This window comes from Pantherophis guttatus, chromosome 1 (genome assembly GCF_059756535.1).
Source record: "Pantherophis guttatus breed Tessera chromosome 1, ASM5975653v1, whole genome shotgun sequence".
Lineage (NCBI taxonomy): Eukaryota > Metazoa > Chordata > Lepidosauria > Squamata > Colubridae > Pantherophis > Pantherophis guttatus.
Window position 1 is genome coordinate 307,572,122 of NC_142063.1, and position 20,758 is coordinate 307,592,879.

General features: G+C 39.7%; 1 protein-coding gene and 1 long non-coding RNA gene across 2 annotated transcripts in view; both read left to right on the top strand.

The window, feature by feature from the left end:
• The first annotated feature begins 1,629 nt into the window (after positions 1-1,629).
• LOC117671576 (uncharacterized) lies at positions 1,630-4,269 on the top strand. The gene is made up of 3 exons (XR_004592944.3): positions 1,630-1,674; positions 3,091-3,157; positions 4,223-4,269. It is a non-coding gene; the product is annotated as an uncharacterized LOC117671576 (long non-coding RNA).
• Positions 4,270-10,386: 6,117 nt separating this feature from the next.
• The window catches only part of BUB1 (BUB1 mitotic checkpoint serine/threonine kinase), a 38,682-nt gene continuing 28,310 nt past the window's right edge, over positions 10,387-20,758 (top strand). The window contains exons 1-4 of the mRNA XM_087883267.1: positions 10,387-10,556; positions 17,306-17,365; positions 17,449-17,593; positions 18,445-18,641. Of these exons, the coding sequence (XP_087739393.1) occupies positions 10,507-10,556; positions 17,306-17,365; positions 17,449-17,593; positions 18,445-18,641 (452 nt within the window). The 5' untranslated portion in view covers positions 10,387-10,506. The remainder of the gene's footprint in view (positions 10,557-17,305; positions 17,366-17,448; positions 17,594-18,444; positions 18,642-20,758) is intronic.

A 20,758-nucleotide genomic window follows, 5' to 3' on the forward strand; every position in this document is an offset into this window, starting at 1 on the left:
TCCAGGAGGGTAGACTTCTCAATAAATCACACTGGTTTTATTTCTGTGTAGGATTGGATTTATCGTGGCTTTTCTACAATGCAACTTAAATGATGCTAGGGGATTGCAAAAGTTATCCCACTTGGAACTGTGTAGGAAACAAAAAATGTATAGACCAGTGATGGCTAACCTTTTTGCCATTGCGTGCCAAAAGCAGGGGGAGCGCGGGGGGGTGGGGTCACACAAGCACGCGCCCACACCCATATCTTTCTTGGAGCCTGGAGAGGGTGAAAATGGCCTCCCCCCCCAGAGGCCCTCTAAAGGCCGGAAACAACCTGTTTCCCAACTTCCAGTGAGACCAAAAGGCCCGTTTTTCGCCCTCCCCAGGTTCCAGAGGCTTTCTAGGAGCCTGGGGAGGGCAAAAATAGCCTCCCCCCCACCCCCGAGGCCAGAAACAGCCTGTTTCCCGACTTCCAGTAGGCCCGGAAGGCCTGAAAATTAGCTGGCTGGCACGCACATGCGTGCTGGAGCTAAGGTAGGGCAATGCTTGCATGCCCACCTATATGGCTCCACATGCCACCTGTGGCACGCGTGCCATAGGTTCGCCATCACGGGTACAGACTGTAAAGACAGATTGCTCCCTTACCACTTGCAGCTCCGTGAAAATGCACTATCTGGACTTGCTGCAAAGATAGGATTTTTTTTTTAATTTAATTTGATTTATATGCTGCCCTTCTCTGGAGACTCAGGGCGGCTTACAATGCGTTAAGCAATAGCCTTCATACTTTTGTATGATTGCTTTGACACTTGCAGTCTAGGAGTTAGCCCATCCATCATAATAAAGACAACCACTGTTTCCAGTGAGGGGGCCTTTTGGCACTGCAAATACAGTGTTTTGAGGAAGAACGGCTGGTGTGCATGGAGTGGGTGGATGGGTTTTCCCTGTTGCTTTGATTCTTTAGCTGGCTCAGTTCATTTGCATGATCGTTTCATGCTACTGTTGGTGAGGGTTTATGTCTGCAATAATTTAATGCTACTGCTGGTTGAATTGACAAGGTGTTATCAGTATAGAAAAATGATTTCATACAGGCTACTGCTGTGTTATTGTAAGGCAGATTGGCATGCTGCCTGCAGTTTTCATCACCGGAAAGTCTGATAGTTTAATAAGAAAAAGAAAGAAAAATCAAATTCCATTACAGTTAGGAAGAAAAATTTATGAATTAAAAAGGGCTCAGATTTGTTTTTATCCCCCTAACATTTCATATTTTAGTCTTTGGGCTTTTGGAAATTCGTTTATTTGCAGATTTTCATGCTCACTTACTGATCTTCCATGATTTCAGAGTCCAATGGGAATTCCACAGATGGATCAAAAAAGGATTACAGTGACTCATAACTTGAGCCTCGGTTCTAAGAGGTTTCACCACATGAACTTCTGAGATCATCATCACTCTTGGACTGCAGAAATGAAGTGAGGCACATTCTGGCCATTGTGACCAACCTGAAATGAAGAGCCTCTGAAGAACTGCCCTTTTTGCCAGGAAGAACACAATAAGAAGAGGAAGATCAACTGGACAAAGAAGAGGCATTTGCAGGACATTTGCCTTGCTTCATTGCTATTTGAAAGAATATGTAACTACCAGTATCTCTGGGACTAGAGAATTGAAGAAATTTAGGCAAGAAAAACCAAAAGCACAGGTATAGAATAGATGGTACCTGGGTCAATAATAGTAACTGTGATAAGGATCTTGGAGTCCTACTGGACAATCACTTAAGTATGAGCCAGCAATGTGCTATAGCTGCCAAAAGCTAATGCAATTCTAGGCTGTATTAACAGAGGGATAGAACAAGAACATGTGAAATGTTGGTACTACTTTATAATGCCTTGGGTAAGACCACACTTGGAATATTGCATCCAGTTTTGGTCGCCATGATATAAAGAACAAGTTTAGACTCTAGAAAGAGTGCAGAGAAGAGCAACAAAGATGATTAGGGGACTGTAGCAGTGGTGGGATTCAACTGGTATAACAACTGGTTCACTGAGCATGCGCTTCGTGTTCAGAAGAACAGTTGCTGGAATTGGGTATATCTAGTTTAATGAAAAGAAGGACTAGAGGTGACATGACAGCAGTGTTCCAATATATATAAGGGGCTGCCAGAAAGAAGAGGGCATCAATCTATTCTCCAAAGCACCTGAAGGCAGAACAAGAAGCAATGGATGAAAACTAATTAAGGAGAGAACCAACTTAGAATTAAGGAGAAATTTCCGGACAGAACATGTAATCAATGGACTGGCTTGCCTTCAGAAGTTGTAGGTGCTCCATCACTGAAGGTTTTTAAGAAGGGATTGGACAACCACTTGTTTGAAATGGTAGAGGGTCTCCTGCCTGAGTAGGGGGTTGGACTAGAAGATCCCCAAGGTCTCTTCCAACTCTTTTATTCTATTATTCTGAAAGCACATTTTGGATCTAATACCACTCTATAAAGCCCTAGTAAGACCACACCTAGAGTACTGCATCTGGTTTTGGTCACCACACTATAAAAAAGATGTTGAGATTCTAGAAAAAGTGCAGAGGAGAGCAACCAAGATGATTAGGGGACTGGAGACTAAAACATATGAAGAATGGTTACATGAACTGGGCATGGCTAGTCTAGTGAAGAGAAGGACCAGGGGAGACATGATAGCTGTCTTCCAATACTTGAGGGGCTTCCACAGAGAGGAGGAGGTCAAGCTGTTTTCCAAAGCACCTGAAGGGCAGACAAGGAATAATGGATGGAAACTGACCAAGGAGAGATTCAACCTAGAAATGAGAAGGAACTTTCTGACAGTGAGAACAATCAACCAATGGAACAGCTTTCCTTCAGAAGTTGTGGGAGCTTCATCACTTGAGACTTAGTGGAAAAGATTGGACTGCCATTTATCAGAAATGGTGTAGGGTCTCCTGCTTGGATAGGGGGTTGGACTAGATGACCTATAAGGCCCTTCCAACTCTGTTAATCTGTTAAGATCTTTTGGCAGACATAAGTTTAAAGACTGGTGGCTTCTCTGTATGTATATGTGTATATGTGTACTGAATCTCTGACCAGTCTGTTTGTTTTCTTTCAATCTGCAAGCTTTTAAGTTATTCTGAGTTACTTCAATCATTTGATTCAAAAGTGGACTACGTGTTGATACTTCAAAGTAAGTTTGATTAGTGATCCTGCTAGGGCTGCCATCAGAGATCTTTTGGCTGCTGACCAAAGAAAAGGCCTTATTGATTGCATTGCTCTCTTTGCTAGCTGCTCTTCCAAGGAAGCTCACCTGCTGCCGAATTCCGTTACCTTTTTTTTTTCTTTACTCAGGGCTTTTAGTTTTGATGTTATTGTTTGTATTGCTTTTTTTAATCATTTAAAATTTCAGAGGACACACTTGGACATAGCACTATCACTTCTTTTGGTCACTGACTCTTAATAGGAGGGATCCCCCCCCATGTTAAATTGGAACCTGTCTTCTTTTTTTTTTAAAATTTGATTTATATGCCGCCCTTCTCCGGAGACTCAGGGCGGCTTACAATGCGCTAAGCAATAGCCTTCATCCTTTTGTATATTTATACAAAGTCAGCTTATTGCCCCCACAACTGGGTCCTCAATTTACCTACCTTAGAAAGGATGGAAGGCTGAGTCAACCTTGAGCCTGGCGAGATTCGAACCTGCAGTAATTGCAGGCAGCTGGTCTTAATGACAGGGTGCTTTAGACCACTGTACTACCAAGGCTCTCTTCTTGTAATTGAAGTCCCTTTATCCATGGTTTGCACTCTGAAACAATAAAAACAGGTCTTGGCTTTCTTCTGTGGTCTAAGTGCTGAAATGCCCTACCATGTCCTTCATTCTCTTTTTTCAAAGCTGAATATACCCAGCTCCTTCAATCTTCCTTGATAGAACTAGGGTTCCGGTCTCCTGATCATCCTCAGTATCAAAAGTTCCATTGTTCTGAACCTTCCTTAAAAGGAGTGCCCAAACCAGGCACAATATTTGTGGTGGGATCTAATGAATGCCCCTATAAAGTGGAGTGATTCTTTCCTGTGATTGGAAATGATGCCCATTTTTTATTAAAAAAACAAAACAAAAACAAATGCTGCATTTTACCAAACTCTGGAAGTTCACTGAAATTGGAATATATGATACTAAATTTTAAACTATTCTTAAAACAGTACTTAAAATGTTTTTAAGCAACATTTTTGCATTCCTGTGGTACTGTCAATTATAGTGCAAACAAGGTGAATGAACATTGAAGACAACCATTAGGAATTAGGAAACGTTGGTGTACCACACGCTCCCATGGCCATGAAGGTTTGCCCAAATGCTTCAGTGATACTGAAAGAAGAAATGTGTAGGAGAGACTGGCACTTTGAAAAGGACTGGTGGTGTAAACTTTGAGGGCCCTATCATGTGTGTAATGGAGTATTGCATGTCCAGCTACTACCAGTGAGCTATGTCAATTTCACTTCATTATATGAAATAGAAGTTTTAAAGCTCACCAAGAGGAATATATTAATAAAATCCCTTTTTGAAATTATTGGAAAGATGGATGGTCAGCAATTGTTTTAGCCGGCAAATAAAACTGTATTCTCTCAAGTAATCATTGATTTGACTATGTGCTATCAAGTTGTTTTTAACATCTAGTGACCACAGATTTTGTTCCAAATGATTGTCCCTAATCTGTTCTTTCAAATCTCCCAATAGTACACTCATTGTCACTATAACTAAACCCATCCACCTTGTTGCTAGTCATCGACTTCTTCTGTTTCCCTCTACTTTTCCCAGCATTAGAGTCTTTTCCAGACACCTGGGTCTTTGCATATGTCCAAAGTAAGATAATTTGAGCCTGGTCATTTGTGCCTTTAATGACAATGCTGGGCTGATTTGTTTGATGATGTATTAATTAGTTTTCTTGGCTGTTCACAATACTTTTGGAAGTCTTTTCCAACACCAAAATTCAAAAGTGTCAATATTCTTCCTGTCCTGCTTCATAAAGTCCAACTTTTGCTTCCATATATTTTCTATGGGTTATACTCTTAATTTCTTGTATTTTCCTGTTATGCATTAATCTTCCAATGATACACACATGCTCCCAGGTTCAGCATATGGTCACTCATGGTCCTGGGACATGTATATTCGCTTTCATTTACTGACAAACATATTTACAGCCCTGGAAAATTGCCATGCTCAAATCACTTTCAACTGAACACTGAGGCACAACTGGTTGTTTAGAATAGATGGAGCAATACTTATTTGAGTTGTTGTATGCTCTGATGGGGGAAGCTTTGATGGTGAAAAATATGTACAATACACCCAAAAGCGTTCAGGAAGCAAAATATTTGTTGTCTAGTGAATCATATCTCATATGATCAGGAGACCAAATAGCATGTACCTGCCCTTTCACCCTATCAGAAGATGATGAAACTTATAGTCTAATGTACTTAGAGAGCACTTAACTGATTTAAACAAAGACAGAAGGCAAGACCTGTTTTGAAATTTAATGCTGAAAAGTAACTTCATTAGGACACATCAGTGTTTCTCAACCTTAAGTTTAAGGTATGTGGACTTCACTTCCTAGGATTCCCCATCCAACATACTGGTTGGCGAATTCTGGAAGTTGAGGCCCACACTTAATAAAGTTGTTGAGGTTAAAAACACGTGACAAATACATGATACAAGAGCAGTGGTGTATATTTGTGAGGGAGAAAGGTGGAGGGGGGAGAGGGAGAGAGAGAAAGATGATTTGGAAACTTGCGAGAGAGAAAGGTACCACCTACACTTTTAAGAAATCTTTGCTGTGTAGGTGGAAGTTCTGAAATGAGTTTTCTCTAAAGGGCGGTTCCGGGGATACCTTTTATCATGAAGATAACAACAAAAGAAGGGAATAGAATTTCAGCAGAGACAATTGCTAAGGTTGCTTCAAGCCTTTAGAATCCCTTGTTTTAAAGAAAAAGGAAAGGATTACCTGCTCTTCCAAGCTCTTAGATTGAAAGTGGATTGGTTAACCAAAGCAGACCAAATGATCAATTCATGTTTCCAGTGCAAGCCAAAGACCAAACAGAACTTTTGTTCTAGTCAGTAATATTTTATCATTCATCACCTGTTCTTGTTGTATTTTTAAAAAATGTATTTGAAATGTTTGGACACTTTGCCATATGTTTGGTTTTGTTTACAACTTAATCGAGTCAGACTAGTTCAAAGCCCTGTGGGACATAATAAAGCCACATCTTCCCAGCTAGCAGCTTTTTCAATCTGTCTGATGCGTGTACTTGTAGTGAAAAGTACACTTGGGCCACCACTCATACATCACGTGTCTTTTCCTGTACAATGATGAATGTTCACACAGGAAAATGTAAATCATAAAGCAAGCTCCAGAAGACATCCATCCTTTATTTCTGCATGATCACTTGCAGACAAAGAGCTACAGCACCAGGAATTTATTTATTAAACTCAGAACCCCCAACTTTTATTAGCTGCCATAAGGTTCCCAGGCAGGCCTCTGCATCAGCTTAGACTTGCTTACTTTTAAGATGAAAAGTACACATGTAGAACCAGCTGGCCATGCCTTTTCCCAAAGTACTCCATTCCATTCCTCCTTGAAATAGGCCGCATCCAGCTATTTCCAGGGAAGCCTCCTAAAAACATCTCATGTTTGTAAACACTGGAGACGCTTCACATTTACTTATAATTACCCTTGTAACCTGTAGTGCTACTTTGGTTATATAAAAATTGAAGAGTTTGTTGATAATCATTTTGGCTCACACTGTTTCAGCCCAGATTTTCCCCAAAAAGCTCAGTTTGATAAACATGATGCCTCCTCAGCCAGATATCCTATCAGGTAGAATATGACCAAAGAGAATGACATGCTCATTCATTGGGCTGACTATTGGTTTTCCCAACCACAGTTTATTGAATACATTTCACATATCCATTAAGATATAAACCACATTTTAGTAACCACAATGACCCAGCTTATGAAATAATGGAATTGTGGAGCTGGGAGGGACCACAAGAGTTGGGTAGCTCAATTCTCTACAATGCTCAGGAAGATCAATTAAACCATCCTTGAGAAGTAGCTTTCTAGCCTTTTCTTAAAAACCAGAAGTAGAGTGTTCTACTGTTTCACAGATTTTACCATCAGGAAGTTTTCCCTTATATTCATATTTCTTATATGTATTTATATGTATGTAACATATATTTATTATTCATATACTTGCCTAGGCCAAAGCCAAACAAAAGCTCAAGATCCAACACATAATTTTATGATATGGGAATTGACCCATGCTTGCAAGGGCCTTGGTCAGATGAAGATGAGAATAACGTATGCAAAAAAAAAAAAACAAAAAACTGTTTCCCCCAAAATAAGACATCCCCTGATAATAAGCCCAATCGGGCTTTTGAGTGCATGGCAGTAAGTCCAAGCGCTTATTTCAGGGTTCAAAAAAATATAAGATAGGGTCTTATTTTTGGAAAAACATGGTATATTTTTGCCAGCTACAAAGAAGGTATCTTTTAGCCAATCAGATTTACAGTCAATTTTGGCATGGCTCACTTGACACCCAGATGTTTCTTATTAAATCTGAAAAAACATTTATACAAAACAAAATCCTAGGCTACAACCATACACACCTGACTGCATTAAAGACCAACTGAGATTAATTGGCCTGATAATGTCTGGAAAAACACCAAAGGCACTTAACAACTTCTGTAAATCACACAGCTTTATTTAAAAAAATGTTACTTCAATATAAAAAAGGTAAAACATAGTAATATTTATTGAAATCTATCAACTTGTGCCTTTCTAAATGCTTTATAATTTTTTGAGCTATAGAGAAATATATTCTAGGACAGTGGCCCCCAACCTTTTGGGTACCAGGGACCGGTTCTGTGAAGAGATTTTTCCAGGGACCAGAGAGGTCATGGTTTCACATGCTGTCTGCATCCTGCGGACAGGGCTTTGTTTGTGAGAACCAATTTCTGGCATACCTGGTACTAGTCCACGGACTGGAAATTGGGGACACCTGGAAAGGAAAAAAGCAAGAATTCAAACTATACCAAAGACACAGACCAGGCAAAGAGAGAGGGACCAAAATGAAGCAGGCAATCAGGACATGAGATTCTCCCCTGCTTTTATTAGACATCTAACTTTCTCTTATTTTACCTTTTCTCCTCACTGATTCTAATGAGAAGGGGGAAAAAAAAAACTATGCCTGATTCAGAACTAGCACCATTTCCTCCCTGTTCCCATAATGACTCTGAACATAGCAAATCTGTAGATCCATAACCTCTCCTCCATGAAATGCTCCCAGATTGCCTTTCTGGTCTCTTTTATACCACTGAATTCTGGTATTAGAGAAGCGTGTGTCTCTGTAATTTAGGACCGTGGGCTTTTTTAAAGCAGAGAGTTGACTTTCCCCTTAAGAAGATCTAAAAATACCTGTGGGCCTTGTGATGCCCACTAGGAATTACGGTATTGCATCCTTAATTAAAAAAAAAACCTATTGTTACTATGACGATCAGTTGATATATTGGTTAAGGTAGTAAGTTAGAAATCAGGAGACCCTGAGTTCTGTCAAAGCATAGGCACGAAGCCAGTTCGGTAATCTCGGGCCAAACACTCTTTCTTAGCCCTAGGAAGTTGACAATGGCAAATTATACTGAAATCTTACCAAGGAAACTGCACGGATTTGCCCAGGCAGTCACTAGGAATCAGTCCTGAGGCACCTCTCACACAAAATTGCTATTAGAAGTAGTCCTTGTTTTGTGACTGTCTCATTTAGCAACCATTCAGTTACAGTGCTGATGAAAACATAACTTTATGACCAGTCTTCATATTTCTGACCTTTATAGATCTGTAAAACAAAGAAAAACTGAAGTAATATCTTATGATATGCTATGCTTATGCATAGTCAAAATTTCATTAAGCAACAACTTCACTTAACCATTGAGTTGCTGTGGTCCAAATTGTGGCCACTAAACAAGAACTATCTGCATAATTTACAAAAAATATGTAGCTATGTTTTAAAGTCCTTTCTTGACAGTAAATTCACCACACACAGTTTCTTTGAACAGACAGGTAAAGCATTGGAATACAAGCTGCATACTGTATTTTTGGATGGATGTCATTCTGCAGTAATAAATACGTTGATTTTAAGCCTGAAACCTGATAACATTCATTTTCTTGTTATTTTCATATTGCCTATTTATGGCCTGTTTTCCCCATCAACTACATACACAAATAAAAAATCATAAACATTTATCTGGAAACAATTTCCTCTGAAATAAATGGACTTAGTATGAACCTGTGTAGAATCACAATGAGCGCCAGTTTGGTGTAGCAGTTAAGGCATCAGACTAGAAACTGGGAGACTGTGACTTCTAGTCCTGCCTTAAGTACAAAGCCAACTGGGTGACCTCTGACTAGTCTTCTCTTAGACCTAGGAAGGAGACAAGGGCAAACCACTTCTGAAAAACCTTGTCAAGAAAGCTGCAAGGATTTGGCCAGGCCCTCAAGGATTGGACATGATTGGAAAGAGAAAAAAAAAGTGCATTGTAAAATGTCAGCATCTTATATTTACTGCAAAGGATTGATTTTCTGTTGCTAATGGAAGAACTATTTCTAATTTTAAACAGGCTAATTCATCCAGAGGGTCAAGCTTTTAAAATTTGTTAAGAAGCAGGCATTGCATTTTGTCTCTCTCTCTGTGTGTGTGGGTGGGTGTCTTTTGTAGAAAAAAATTATTATTTGCTACCCTCTTCTGGAATGGTTTAATAAAGTGAAATTTCAGAAAATAACAATAACAATGAAACAATAGTAAAACAATATCAGGGGACCTTAGCAACAAAGAAATATATCCCTTGGCATAGCTTAAAAGCTAGAGTTCATTTAGTGCAAATCTGCAAGTAGTAATGACAAGGAGGATGACTTTCTATTGAGAGATCAAAGAAAGGAACGTTTACATAACACATCCACACACAAATACAGACATTCGCACAGGAACTAAGGAAAGGATTGGAAAAAGGTGCAAGATTTAACAAAGCCGTCATACGTCTCCACAAACGTGCGTACAGATGCAATGTAAACATTTGCAAGGATCAGACATCGACTGCAGAGTGGTGGAGTTCCTTTTTTAACGATCTACTATAAATATTTCGTTAAGAATTCAGTGAAAACATTAGTTATATTTCCGACTTCAGATGAGCGGGGGAGCCAAAGCCTGAACACAGTTCTGCGGGACTGGGCGTTAGAAAGACGGATTCCCTTTTGCTTTCCTGCCACGTACATGGCGGCGTTCAAATTACAACTGGAAGTGTGAAAATCCAGCGCCGCCGGATTTTTCTTTTTCCTCCTCTCTATGAAGGTACTTGGAGCTTTTAATAAACCAAAGGATCAAGCTGGCCTCCTGATTGGTTGCTCTTCCTGGGACATGGGCCAATCATCATAAGACCAGAGCGCCTGTGCGTCTGCGCGGGAGGATTTGAATTTTTCTGTATGCTTCCTGCCAGTTACCGATGGAGGCCGTCTGCTCGGAGGCCACCATGGACCTCTCAGTTCGCGCACAGTGAGTAACTGGAAGGGCGAAGCGATCTCGCCTCCCGCGGATTTTTGGCCGGACAAATCTCTTCCGTACTGCGACGGTCAGCCAGGCTAGCAACATTTTGCCTCCCTGGTATCTGACTCAGACTCAAGAGGCGGATTATAATTGTGATGGCGGCGAGGGAGTTATCTTTTGCATGGGAATTACCCTCTACTGCAGTGTTTCTCAACCTTGGAAGCTTGAAGATGGGTGGACTTCAACTCCCAGAATCCCCCAGCCAGCTCTGCTGAGTTGAAGTCCACCCATCTTCAAGCTACCAAGGTTGAGAAACATTGCTCTAACAGGTTCCTACATGCAGCAGGCAAGTGAAAGGGAGTACTGAAGCACAGCAATTTCAGGCTACAATATCTATGGATCTATATAAATACCACACAAACCTGTTAAATATCTCCCTTCTTTTCTTTCTGTTGATGAGCAGTGCTGGGAGAGCAACTCTTGGACACTTTTTTAGCTGTAGTACCAAGTCTGTGATCATCCCTGGGGATAGTAGTGCTTTGCCATTGCTCTTAGTTGTCAGATAACTGGAGTTAGTTTGGTTTTTTTGGGGGGTGGGGAAGGAAGTCAGTAATAGTTTGGGTTTTGTTTACCTGGGCTTTGGCTGGGTATTTTTTTTCATACTGTTATCTGTTAACAGTTTATTTTCTTGCAATTTACACACACATTATGGTATATAAAGTTTGCTTGTTAACATTATAGGTTAATATTGTCCTGCTGAGTCAAAAGTGTTTTAAGAATATAATATACAGTAGTGGCCAAAATTGTGGAAACCTTTTAGGAAAAGTGTATTTTTGAGGTTTGATGGCTAATAACACCACTTTTTTTGGAGTTTCAAGATGATCAAATTCCACTGTTGGAATGGCCTGGGAATAGCCCAGACCTTAACCCAATTGAAAATCTATGGAGCCGACTAAAGAAACTTGTTAGTCAGAAGCAACCCAGCAATAAAACCCAGTTAATAAAAGCAATCATTCAATCTTGGTTTCACATTATAACAGCTGCAGAACTACAAGACTTGGTTCACTCCATGGGAAGATGTTGTAAGGCCTTAATTCATGCTAAAGGTTATCCAACTAAGTATTAACTGACGTGATAATTTTTGTATATCTCATTTTTTCTATGGTGATAATTTTTGTATATCTCGTTTTTTCTACGTGTGTCACTTTTCTTTATACTGTAACTGCTATTTTAATAGCAAATCCTTCATAGAAATTATTGCATTACATTCTCGATTAAATTATCTTTCCATTGATATATAATTTTATGGTGCTACTCCAAAAAAAAGTGGTGTTATTAGCTAGTTTTAGAAAATACACTTTTCCCAAAAGGTTTCCACAATTTTGGCCACTACTGTATGTAATTTCACTTCAATAGCAACCTTGGCTATATAGTTGCCATTTGATTTTATAGGAGGATTCTGATGTGGAAATTGGTCCACATTGTGATCAGCTTCTTTTACTTTTCAACTCCATCATTTGAGGTTCTTTTGCTTTGGTCTTCATTACTTTCAGAGGAAGTGTACTGTTTTGTAGTCAGGAATCTTTTAGGAAATCATAATTGAAGGGAGGTGTCTGTTATTTACAAAGCTATTTATTGTTATCATTGACCAGGATTGTGACTTTTTTTTTCTTTTATATTTAACAACCTGCCATGCAGAGTTTCTTTAATATACTGTAGATAGTCCTTGACTTAGAACAGTTCACTTAGTGTCTCCCCGAAGTTACAACGGCACTGAAAAAGTGACTTCTGACCTTTTTTACACTTATGACGATTGCAGCATCTCCATGGTCATGTGATTTACATTCGGAGGCTTAACAACTGCCTCACATTTCTGACAGTTGCTGTGTCCTGGGTCATGTGATCACCTTTTGCAACCTTCTGACAAGCAAAGTCAATGAGGAAACCAGGTTCACTTAACAACCATGTTACTAATTTAACAACTTCAGTAATTCACTTAACAAGCATGGCAAGAAAAGTCGTAAAATGGGGCAAGACTCACGTAACAAATTTCTCAAATTTAGCAACATAAATTTTGGGCTCAATTGTGGTTGTAAGTTGAAGACTACCTGTATAGCAGTTACAATCTAAAACAAATTTAAGGGGTTGCAATCTTATCTATAGCTCAAGTCAGCTGTGCACTCTGCAGCATATTGTACAGTACAGAAAGACTATTAGATTTGGGCTGGTACATTCTGAAATTGGCCCTGATAATACATGCAACACCCCTCTCTATAGGAAACTTGTTTTAGTAGAGACACTCACTGCAGATTAGCTTACTACCATTGTAGTTTCCTCTGTTTTTGTAGAAGGGTGAAAATAATTAGGTTTAATTATTCTGTGAAAAGACTTGGTGATGGAAACAATCTTAAGTTTACTTAAATTGGAAGTAAATCTTATGAAACCAGTGGGATAGAGAAGGCTTTAAAAAGTGCTTTATGGAGACCACTCTTAAATTTTCATATATGCAGTCATTCATCTTAAAACATGTCTTTCATGTTTTAGGGGTTTTATATGTATTTTATTGTTTGTTAATTGATAATAAAAGGAAAAAGGAAAACAATAAGCAGGTACAATCATCAATAAGCATATGTGTAAAAAAATAGAAATTACTAAAGAAAAGCACACACCTACAAACAAAAGGAAATTAATACCATATATATAAGAAATATATACAGTGGTGCAAAAATCCAACCCTCTCAAATCCTGTTATCTTATTTTCAAATTCAATAGCTTATAGTGTTTATTAGTTACCCACTTCCCTTAATTAATTAATTAATTAATTAAGGATTTTATGTTCTTGTTTTTAGCGGTTTGTGATTGCTTTATACTTTTCTATTTGCACTTTTAGTACTTAAAAGTGTGTACTCCCTCCGCATTGGTCCTGCTGTATTGCAGTTTTAATTTTGTCTTTATTTTTGTCTGTATATTGGTCCTGGACTACATAAATAAAGATTTGCTTTACTGTAGAGTTGTCCTGGGGGGAATGACTGGGAAGAACGTCAGGTATGTTGGGAAAATGTAGCAAGGTCACTCAAAAATATGAAGATCATTCCAGGGACATGGGGAAATTCTAGAAGAGGTGATCATTTTGGTGGCAAGGGCAAAGGGGTCACTTCATACTGCCTGGAAGAGTGGTAAACCACTTTTATATTTTATCAAGAAAACCATATAGATAGATAAGATAAAGTGATTGATGTTGTACTGGATGATGGACCTCTAAGTTGGATCATATTGACATGTTACTGAGGTTCTTTTGGAATACTAATGGTGTTTACAATACAGCTACATAAAAGCCTTTGGGGAGTTCAATTGCTGACGTTGCTGTGTAGGAAAAGAAAATTGAAGTTGCAAAGACAGAATTACAACGGGGACATGGAATGCAAGGGGCATTAATGTGGGAAAACTCAGCACAGTGAATGATGAATCAACTACACGTTGACACCTTAGGCATCAATGAACTGAAATGAATTTTCAGGCAGAATATCTTACTGTTTATCATTCAGGACATGAAAAACAAGAATGCTTTTATAGTTGGGAAGGATATAGCAAGGACAGTACTTGGGTGAGAGTCTACAAGGTGATAGTACAGCTCAGTTATAATAGCAAAGTCGTGCCCAGGAGGGCTAACTATGGAACATCACAAACTGCTCACGTGCAAGTTTCAAATCAAGCTAAAGCAGAAAAAAAAGCCAACCAGTTTCCATGATGTGATGCTGAGAAGAGTAATAAATCTGAAATTCGACAATGGCAAAAATCATCAGTCAATTGCAAAAGGCAGCTTAATTTGGAACAGCTTACGTCCTGCAACCTTTGAGAGTATTAAACAATGACATATGTTTATCCCAGGTCCTGGGAGACTTGATAGGTGGACAAGAATGCCAAATTCAGTCTAAACCTCGGGTTGATTGTGCAGCCAACCATAATAATATATGCATGTTTCCTGACTGAATAACTCTGAGAGGCTCATAGCAATCAAACTAATTACCATCAAATCAATAAAATATAACGAATACACACACGCACATAAATTCTCCACCATTTTTGCTTTAAAGTCCTGAACCTCATTGATAGGTCATCAGGGGAACTGGTCTGAACTTAAAGAAGTTGTTAAGGATGATTGTGGAAAGAGGCTGCTAAAGTGTGTGAAATAAACAGAAGAAAGTAAAATGGATGTCAGAACAAAAGCTGGAAATCAAGAAAAGAGAAGGCAAAGCCAGTGAAGACAAAGATCTACAAAGAAATTTAACAAACAATTTAAAGAGCCTTTGGAAGACACAAGAATCAGTATTATGATAGCACCTGAAAAGAAATCAGGGATGAAAACAGATATGGGAAAACCAGAAAATAATCTCAGAATTCTGAAGGAGGTCCCAACTTCAATTTGGATACTAAAGAATGCAACAGGCAGATAATCAGGAGTCTTGTAGTCAGGGGTCTCCAACTCCTAGTCTGTGGCCCGTTGGGAACTGGGCTGTGTTAGTAGCAGGCAAACACGCAAAGTTTTATTTGCGGATGTGTGGGATTAGGTTGCACATACAAAGCCATCCTCGTCGCCATCTTTGCCACTCTTTAGCGACGGAATGGTTGGGGATCACTGTGTAGCACCTTTTCCAATTATCAAATTTTGTTAAAAATAAGCTTTTGTGAGTTGCAGTTCACTTCATCAGGTGCCTAGAGAGGCTAGACTAGGATTTAAATAGAGATGAGTTGGGAAGAAAGAAGAGGATAGATGAAACGAAATTAGAGTTTTGGGGTAAATCATAGCTCTATGTTCACCAAAGAAAAATGATGCTTTTAAAGAAAAGAACACCATCTCTACTGTGAAACACGGAGGCGATTCCATAATGTTATGGGGGTCTTGAATCACAGCACGCCAAGACATTTTGAGTGAAGCTTTGTCTGGTTGCAAGTCATAGTCCATTCTAGCACGATAAAGAGTTGAAATATCTAAGGAAATCCAAGAATGATTAAAAGCAAACATTGTACTGTTCTCAAGTGGCCTGCTATGAGTTTAGCTCTTGTCCATCTGGGTTCAGTTCCAAGTGGGAAGGAAAAAAAAAGCACTGAAAAAAAAAAGGCTACTTGGAAGGATGGTTTAATTGAGCAGTACCATTAAGCACATGGTCCTGGTGCAGTTGAACACATGGAGTGGAGAAAGATATATATTTATACCCTCTCTTGGGCCTTGCCTTTGAACTTCCTGTTTCTGTGGCAAGGGCAGGTATCTTATTGGCTGCTGTCAGACTCCCATGGGGCTATGCAGTCATAGCTGAGGTTGTCTGTGTCCCAGGCTTGGTTGAATCTTGCTGGGTGATGCAATGAAGGGCAATTTCCTATTGTGGCTGAATGGCTTTGACCTGAAGGATAAACCCAACATCCTGGATCTGAGGTCTTTTGTCTTGTAGATAAGCTGCCACCAAAATATCTGCTGGGGACAGGGATCTGGGACTGAGTTTCTGTCTTTGGAAACATGTTTCTTCTTTAGGGAAAATATAATGTTCTGCCTTTTTAAATATTTCCTAAAGTATTTCATTCTTCTAAGAGGAGTGGGTGCTACCTTTCTTCACTCTGAATCCAATGGAACTACAGTGGAAAGAGCTGAAATCATCATTGAGAGAAGAACCTGTTAAATCTAAAACATCTGAAGCAGTTTAACCAACTAGAGCAGAACAAACTGCTAGTTGAGGATGCTTATGCAGAGCTATAGAAAGCTCGATTGCAATATTTGCTTCAAAACATTAAAATGTTCAGATAATATTTATAATTATGACCATGCTGTTCTAATTTATTTTATTATTTAGATGAATATTTTAAATCACACTTCAAAAGCAAAGTATCTGCTCTATGGACTATGTGATAAAAATGGTGGATGCCATTTATTTGTGTTTCAACTTATTTCAGGCCAATTGGGATTTCTTAGGAAAAAGGGAAAGGGCCCCAATACATTTGGTTTCCCCTACATACAACAGAGAGTACTGGGTAGAGTAGCAATAAAGATCTTTGAAAAGATATTCAGATGCCATGATGTGCCTGCAATGACTAGATCAGTGATGGCTAATCTTTTTGCCGTCGCGTGCCAAAAGCGTGCGGAGCCGCGGGTACGGGTGCCCACATCCATAATTCAATGCGCCCTGCCCTCCTGCGCATGCGCACGTGACCTCCCCACACTTTCCCCTGCTTTTGGCACGCGATGGCATGGTAGACCCAGTAGGCCCGTTTTTCCCCCTCCCCGGGCTCCAGAGGCTTTCTAGGAGCCTGGGGAGGGCAAAAACAGCCTTCTCTGTCCCCCCGGAAGCCTTCCGGAGGCCAAAAACAGCCAGTTTCCCGACTTCCGGTGGGACTGGAAGGCCTGAAAATCAGTTGGCTGGTGCGCGCATGCGCTCTGGAGCTGAGCTAGGGCAACACTCACGTGCCCACCAATATGGCTCCGCATGCCACCTGTGGCACCCGTGCCATAGGTTCGCCATCATGGGACTAGTTCATACAGTCATATTTTCAGAATGTAATTCAACAGGAGTTTTACAGAGTTGACTTTTCATTTCTTTTCTGAGTGTGATTTTTATTATTATTTTTATCTTGCATTTGTTAATATTGTTGTAATTTTGTGATAGTAAACAATCAGGAATCTTTGGTGGTATAGTTATGTATTTGTATTTATCATATGACACATTTACATCACATTTACAAAAGCTGATAGGTCTTTGTTTTTTTCACAGAATGTTTGAAGCTCATATACAGAATTACAGTGGCAATGATCCACTTGATCCCTGGTACAGGTTGGTCTTTTTTTGTCTTTACTCTAATATAGATCCTTAAATTACTATAAGATAGTAGTTACGTTAACTCTTTTTGGTTTTAGGTATTTTCAGTGGATAGAAGGAATGTCAGAAGCAGAAGGAAAGCAAAATTGCCTGTTGTCTTTACTAGAGCGGCTTGTGAAAACATTTCTAAGTGATAAGAGGTATCATGACGACATGAGATTCATCAACTGCTGTGTCAAATTTGTAGGTATATAGGATGTAAACTAAGTTCTAAGACTTTACTATAGGGCAATAAATAAGTAGTGGTATTGTTGATGTTAGAAGTAGATTTTTACAATTCTGGAATTAAGCTTTCTTCACTAAAGAATGTTACCCAGTTTTTGTTTTGATCATGGTTGATTTTGATCTTGTGAAATGTCTTTTATATACGTTGATATGACAATATAGTTAATCCAATGTAAGTATTTTATATTTAAATCGGGTCAAAATGGAATTTCATATGAAACTCTTGTTAATCTCTACGAACTTCTATCTTAGCTTCTCAAGCTCATGCATCCCTTTTATGTATTTATGCTGCCGCCTTCTCTTGTGTGAACTGAGATACAGGAGAATATTTATTTGACCATTTATGAAGATATTTTCCAAATCTAGTCTGTTAAATTGGGGACGGGTCTCATTCTATGAAGGAATATTGGTTAATCCACTCCGGTAGGCAAAAAATAAACCAGATGAGGCAGTGGCATAAGAATATGTTTCTTTCTCATTAGGAAAATTTCAGGAAACTAACTTAGGGTGATATCTAAACATAATCAACATTACTGAATTTTCAGTCTGTTCTACTCCACATAGATGGACTGAAATCCATAGGACTTTACTTATGATTAAATTAAACACTACTGAATTTGTGGAAATAACTAATTCTGGCTCCAAAGTCCAGTTTTGAAAAAAAAAATACTTCATAACATTTATGGAATGATATTTTGTAAACTGATGACTATTTTTTCTTCTGTTTTATAATGTGAGTTAATCATAGTTGAGATAACCCCCTTAAAAAAATAGTATGTTAATGAGCTTGCCTTGTTTTTTCCCCCTAGGCTGACTTCATTGATAATCCAAGTCAGTTTTTTGATTACATGTACAGTCAAGGAGTTGGTAACAAATCATCCATTCTGTATATTTCTTGGGCACAACAACTTGGAGGACAAGGAAATGTGCCTCAGGCATGCATTGTTATTCAGAGAGGTATCCAAAATGAAGCCCAGCCAATTGAGAAATTACATCAGCATTATCGGTATGTTTCTGTTGTATGGCCTGTGTTTGATAGCTTATGTCTGTTAAGCAAGTTGAGCATAATGACTATTTTATCTAATCAAATTCTGCATTTTTTAAAAAAACTGACTTGCAATTACTTTTTTAAATTTCCTACTGAGCTATGATTTCTTGGTCCATAAAATTGAAGACAAAAAGTAGGTGATCCAATGAGGAAATAAGTGTGTTATAGCCAGCTGACAAACTGTCTTTGCTAAATCTATTTAGAACATATCTTAGAGATGTTAGCAAATATTATTGTCATGTAATTGCAGTTAGCTAGAGCCAGAGTTCCTAGCCAATATATTTAGAGAACTCCAAACTGAATGACACTGTCTTAGATAAAATAGGAGGCAAAGGCATGTAGCTGCTTAGAGGTAAAGGAAATCCTTGTTTATCAACCATTTGCTCAGCCACCATTCAGCACGACACTGCTGAAAAAATAACTTTTTTCAGGTCCAGGTCCATTTACAACCTTCACATTGTCCCTCAATCGTGATTGCCATTACAGTCAATACTTGTACTGCGCTTGATTTGTGAGTTTTTTTTCCCCTTTTCCCCCTTGCAGAGGAGAGAGATTAGAGAGATGTATTGAAGAAAGTAAACTCTTCTCCTACATATCAAATGTACTGTGGATTATGCCTCAGGCCAGAGCTGGGGGGTTTATGTGCACTATGCAAACAGCTTATCATACTCTCTTGAAATTTCTTTCCCTCCAGTCATTCTGCTCTGAAAAAAAACAAGCAATTTCAATAGGCAATCTCTACTTTGCCTGACACCCTTTACCTCACTCCCACACAAAGAGAATGGAGAGAAAGAGATTTCAAGAGAGTACAGTAATCTCCTAGGCACAACCACCGCTTGCTTTTTGAGTAGGAATTGCAAGTCCAGGAGTTGCAATTTCAGGAGTTGCACTTGTTGAAGGAATTGCAAATCCAGGAGTTGCACTTGTTGAAGAACAAGTGGTCATAGCTAGAAGAGCCTTTGCACAGCTTTGATTTGTGCGCCCCACACCTGTCCCATTCATGCCAGCAGATCCCGTCGGTAGGATCCAGGGGTTGGGAAGTTAAATAGAAATTTTAGACTAGAAAGGAGAGAAAATGATTGGCTTGCTGATGCCAATCTATATACAGTAAGTATCTTTGTACTGTGTTACCTGGTAAGCATGCTACAAAACAAAATTACAAATAGGAGCTTAGATACTGTTCTTTTACTGTTTATCTTATGATGGGAAGGCTTAAAATAAGAATTCAATTCAAACATTTTCAGTGTAAATAGTGTCGGAAGCTACCATGTTTCCCTGAAAATAAGACACGGTCTTATGTTTTTGGGGGCGCCAAAATAAGCAGTAGGGCTTATTTTCAGGAATTTCAGGATGATCAGCCCAGCTGGGTTCCCTGCCCCCCCCCCCCCCCCCGGCAAGCACATAGGGACTGACGGTATCCGGCAGTAGCTGCAGTCCACTGATCCCTTGGTCAGCCCACTGGGCTGCACAACCTGTGTAGCAGCGCAGTTGAATTGATTTCCTGTCCAAACAACAGATGGAGGCAGAAGCGCAGGGGGGAGGCAGACGATCTGGATGCGCCAAGCAGGCCGTGGGAAAGCCAAGAGTCAGTGAGCTGGAGCAGGTGGGCAGCTGTGGGAGTTCGTCTCAGCAGAGGCGCAGGACAGAAATGCGATCCTGACGTGCCATGCAGGCCACAGGCAAACCACCCACCTGCTCCGGCCTATCGGCTGTCAGCTTTCCCTCAGCCTGTGTGGTGCGTCTGGATTGCCTGCCTCCCCCCCCCACTCCCCGTGCCTCTGTCTCCATCTGCTGCCAGTGCCACCGCATGAAGACAAACCTCCCACAATCGGCCACCACTCCAGTCCACTGACTCTCGACTTTGCCACGGCCTGCACAGCGCGTCCAGATTGCATGCCTCCCCTGCCTCTGCCTGCTGCTTGGTCAGGTAATCAACTCACCTGCCCTATGTGGGTTGCGGCTGCTGTTGGCCCAGGCATTTGCCGACTCCTGTGCTAACCATGCCCACCCCTTCACTAGGGCTTATTTTTGGGTAGGGCTTATATTAGAAATCAGGCAAAGTCTTATTTTTGGGG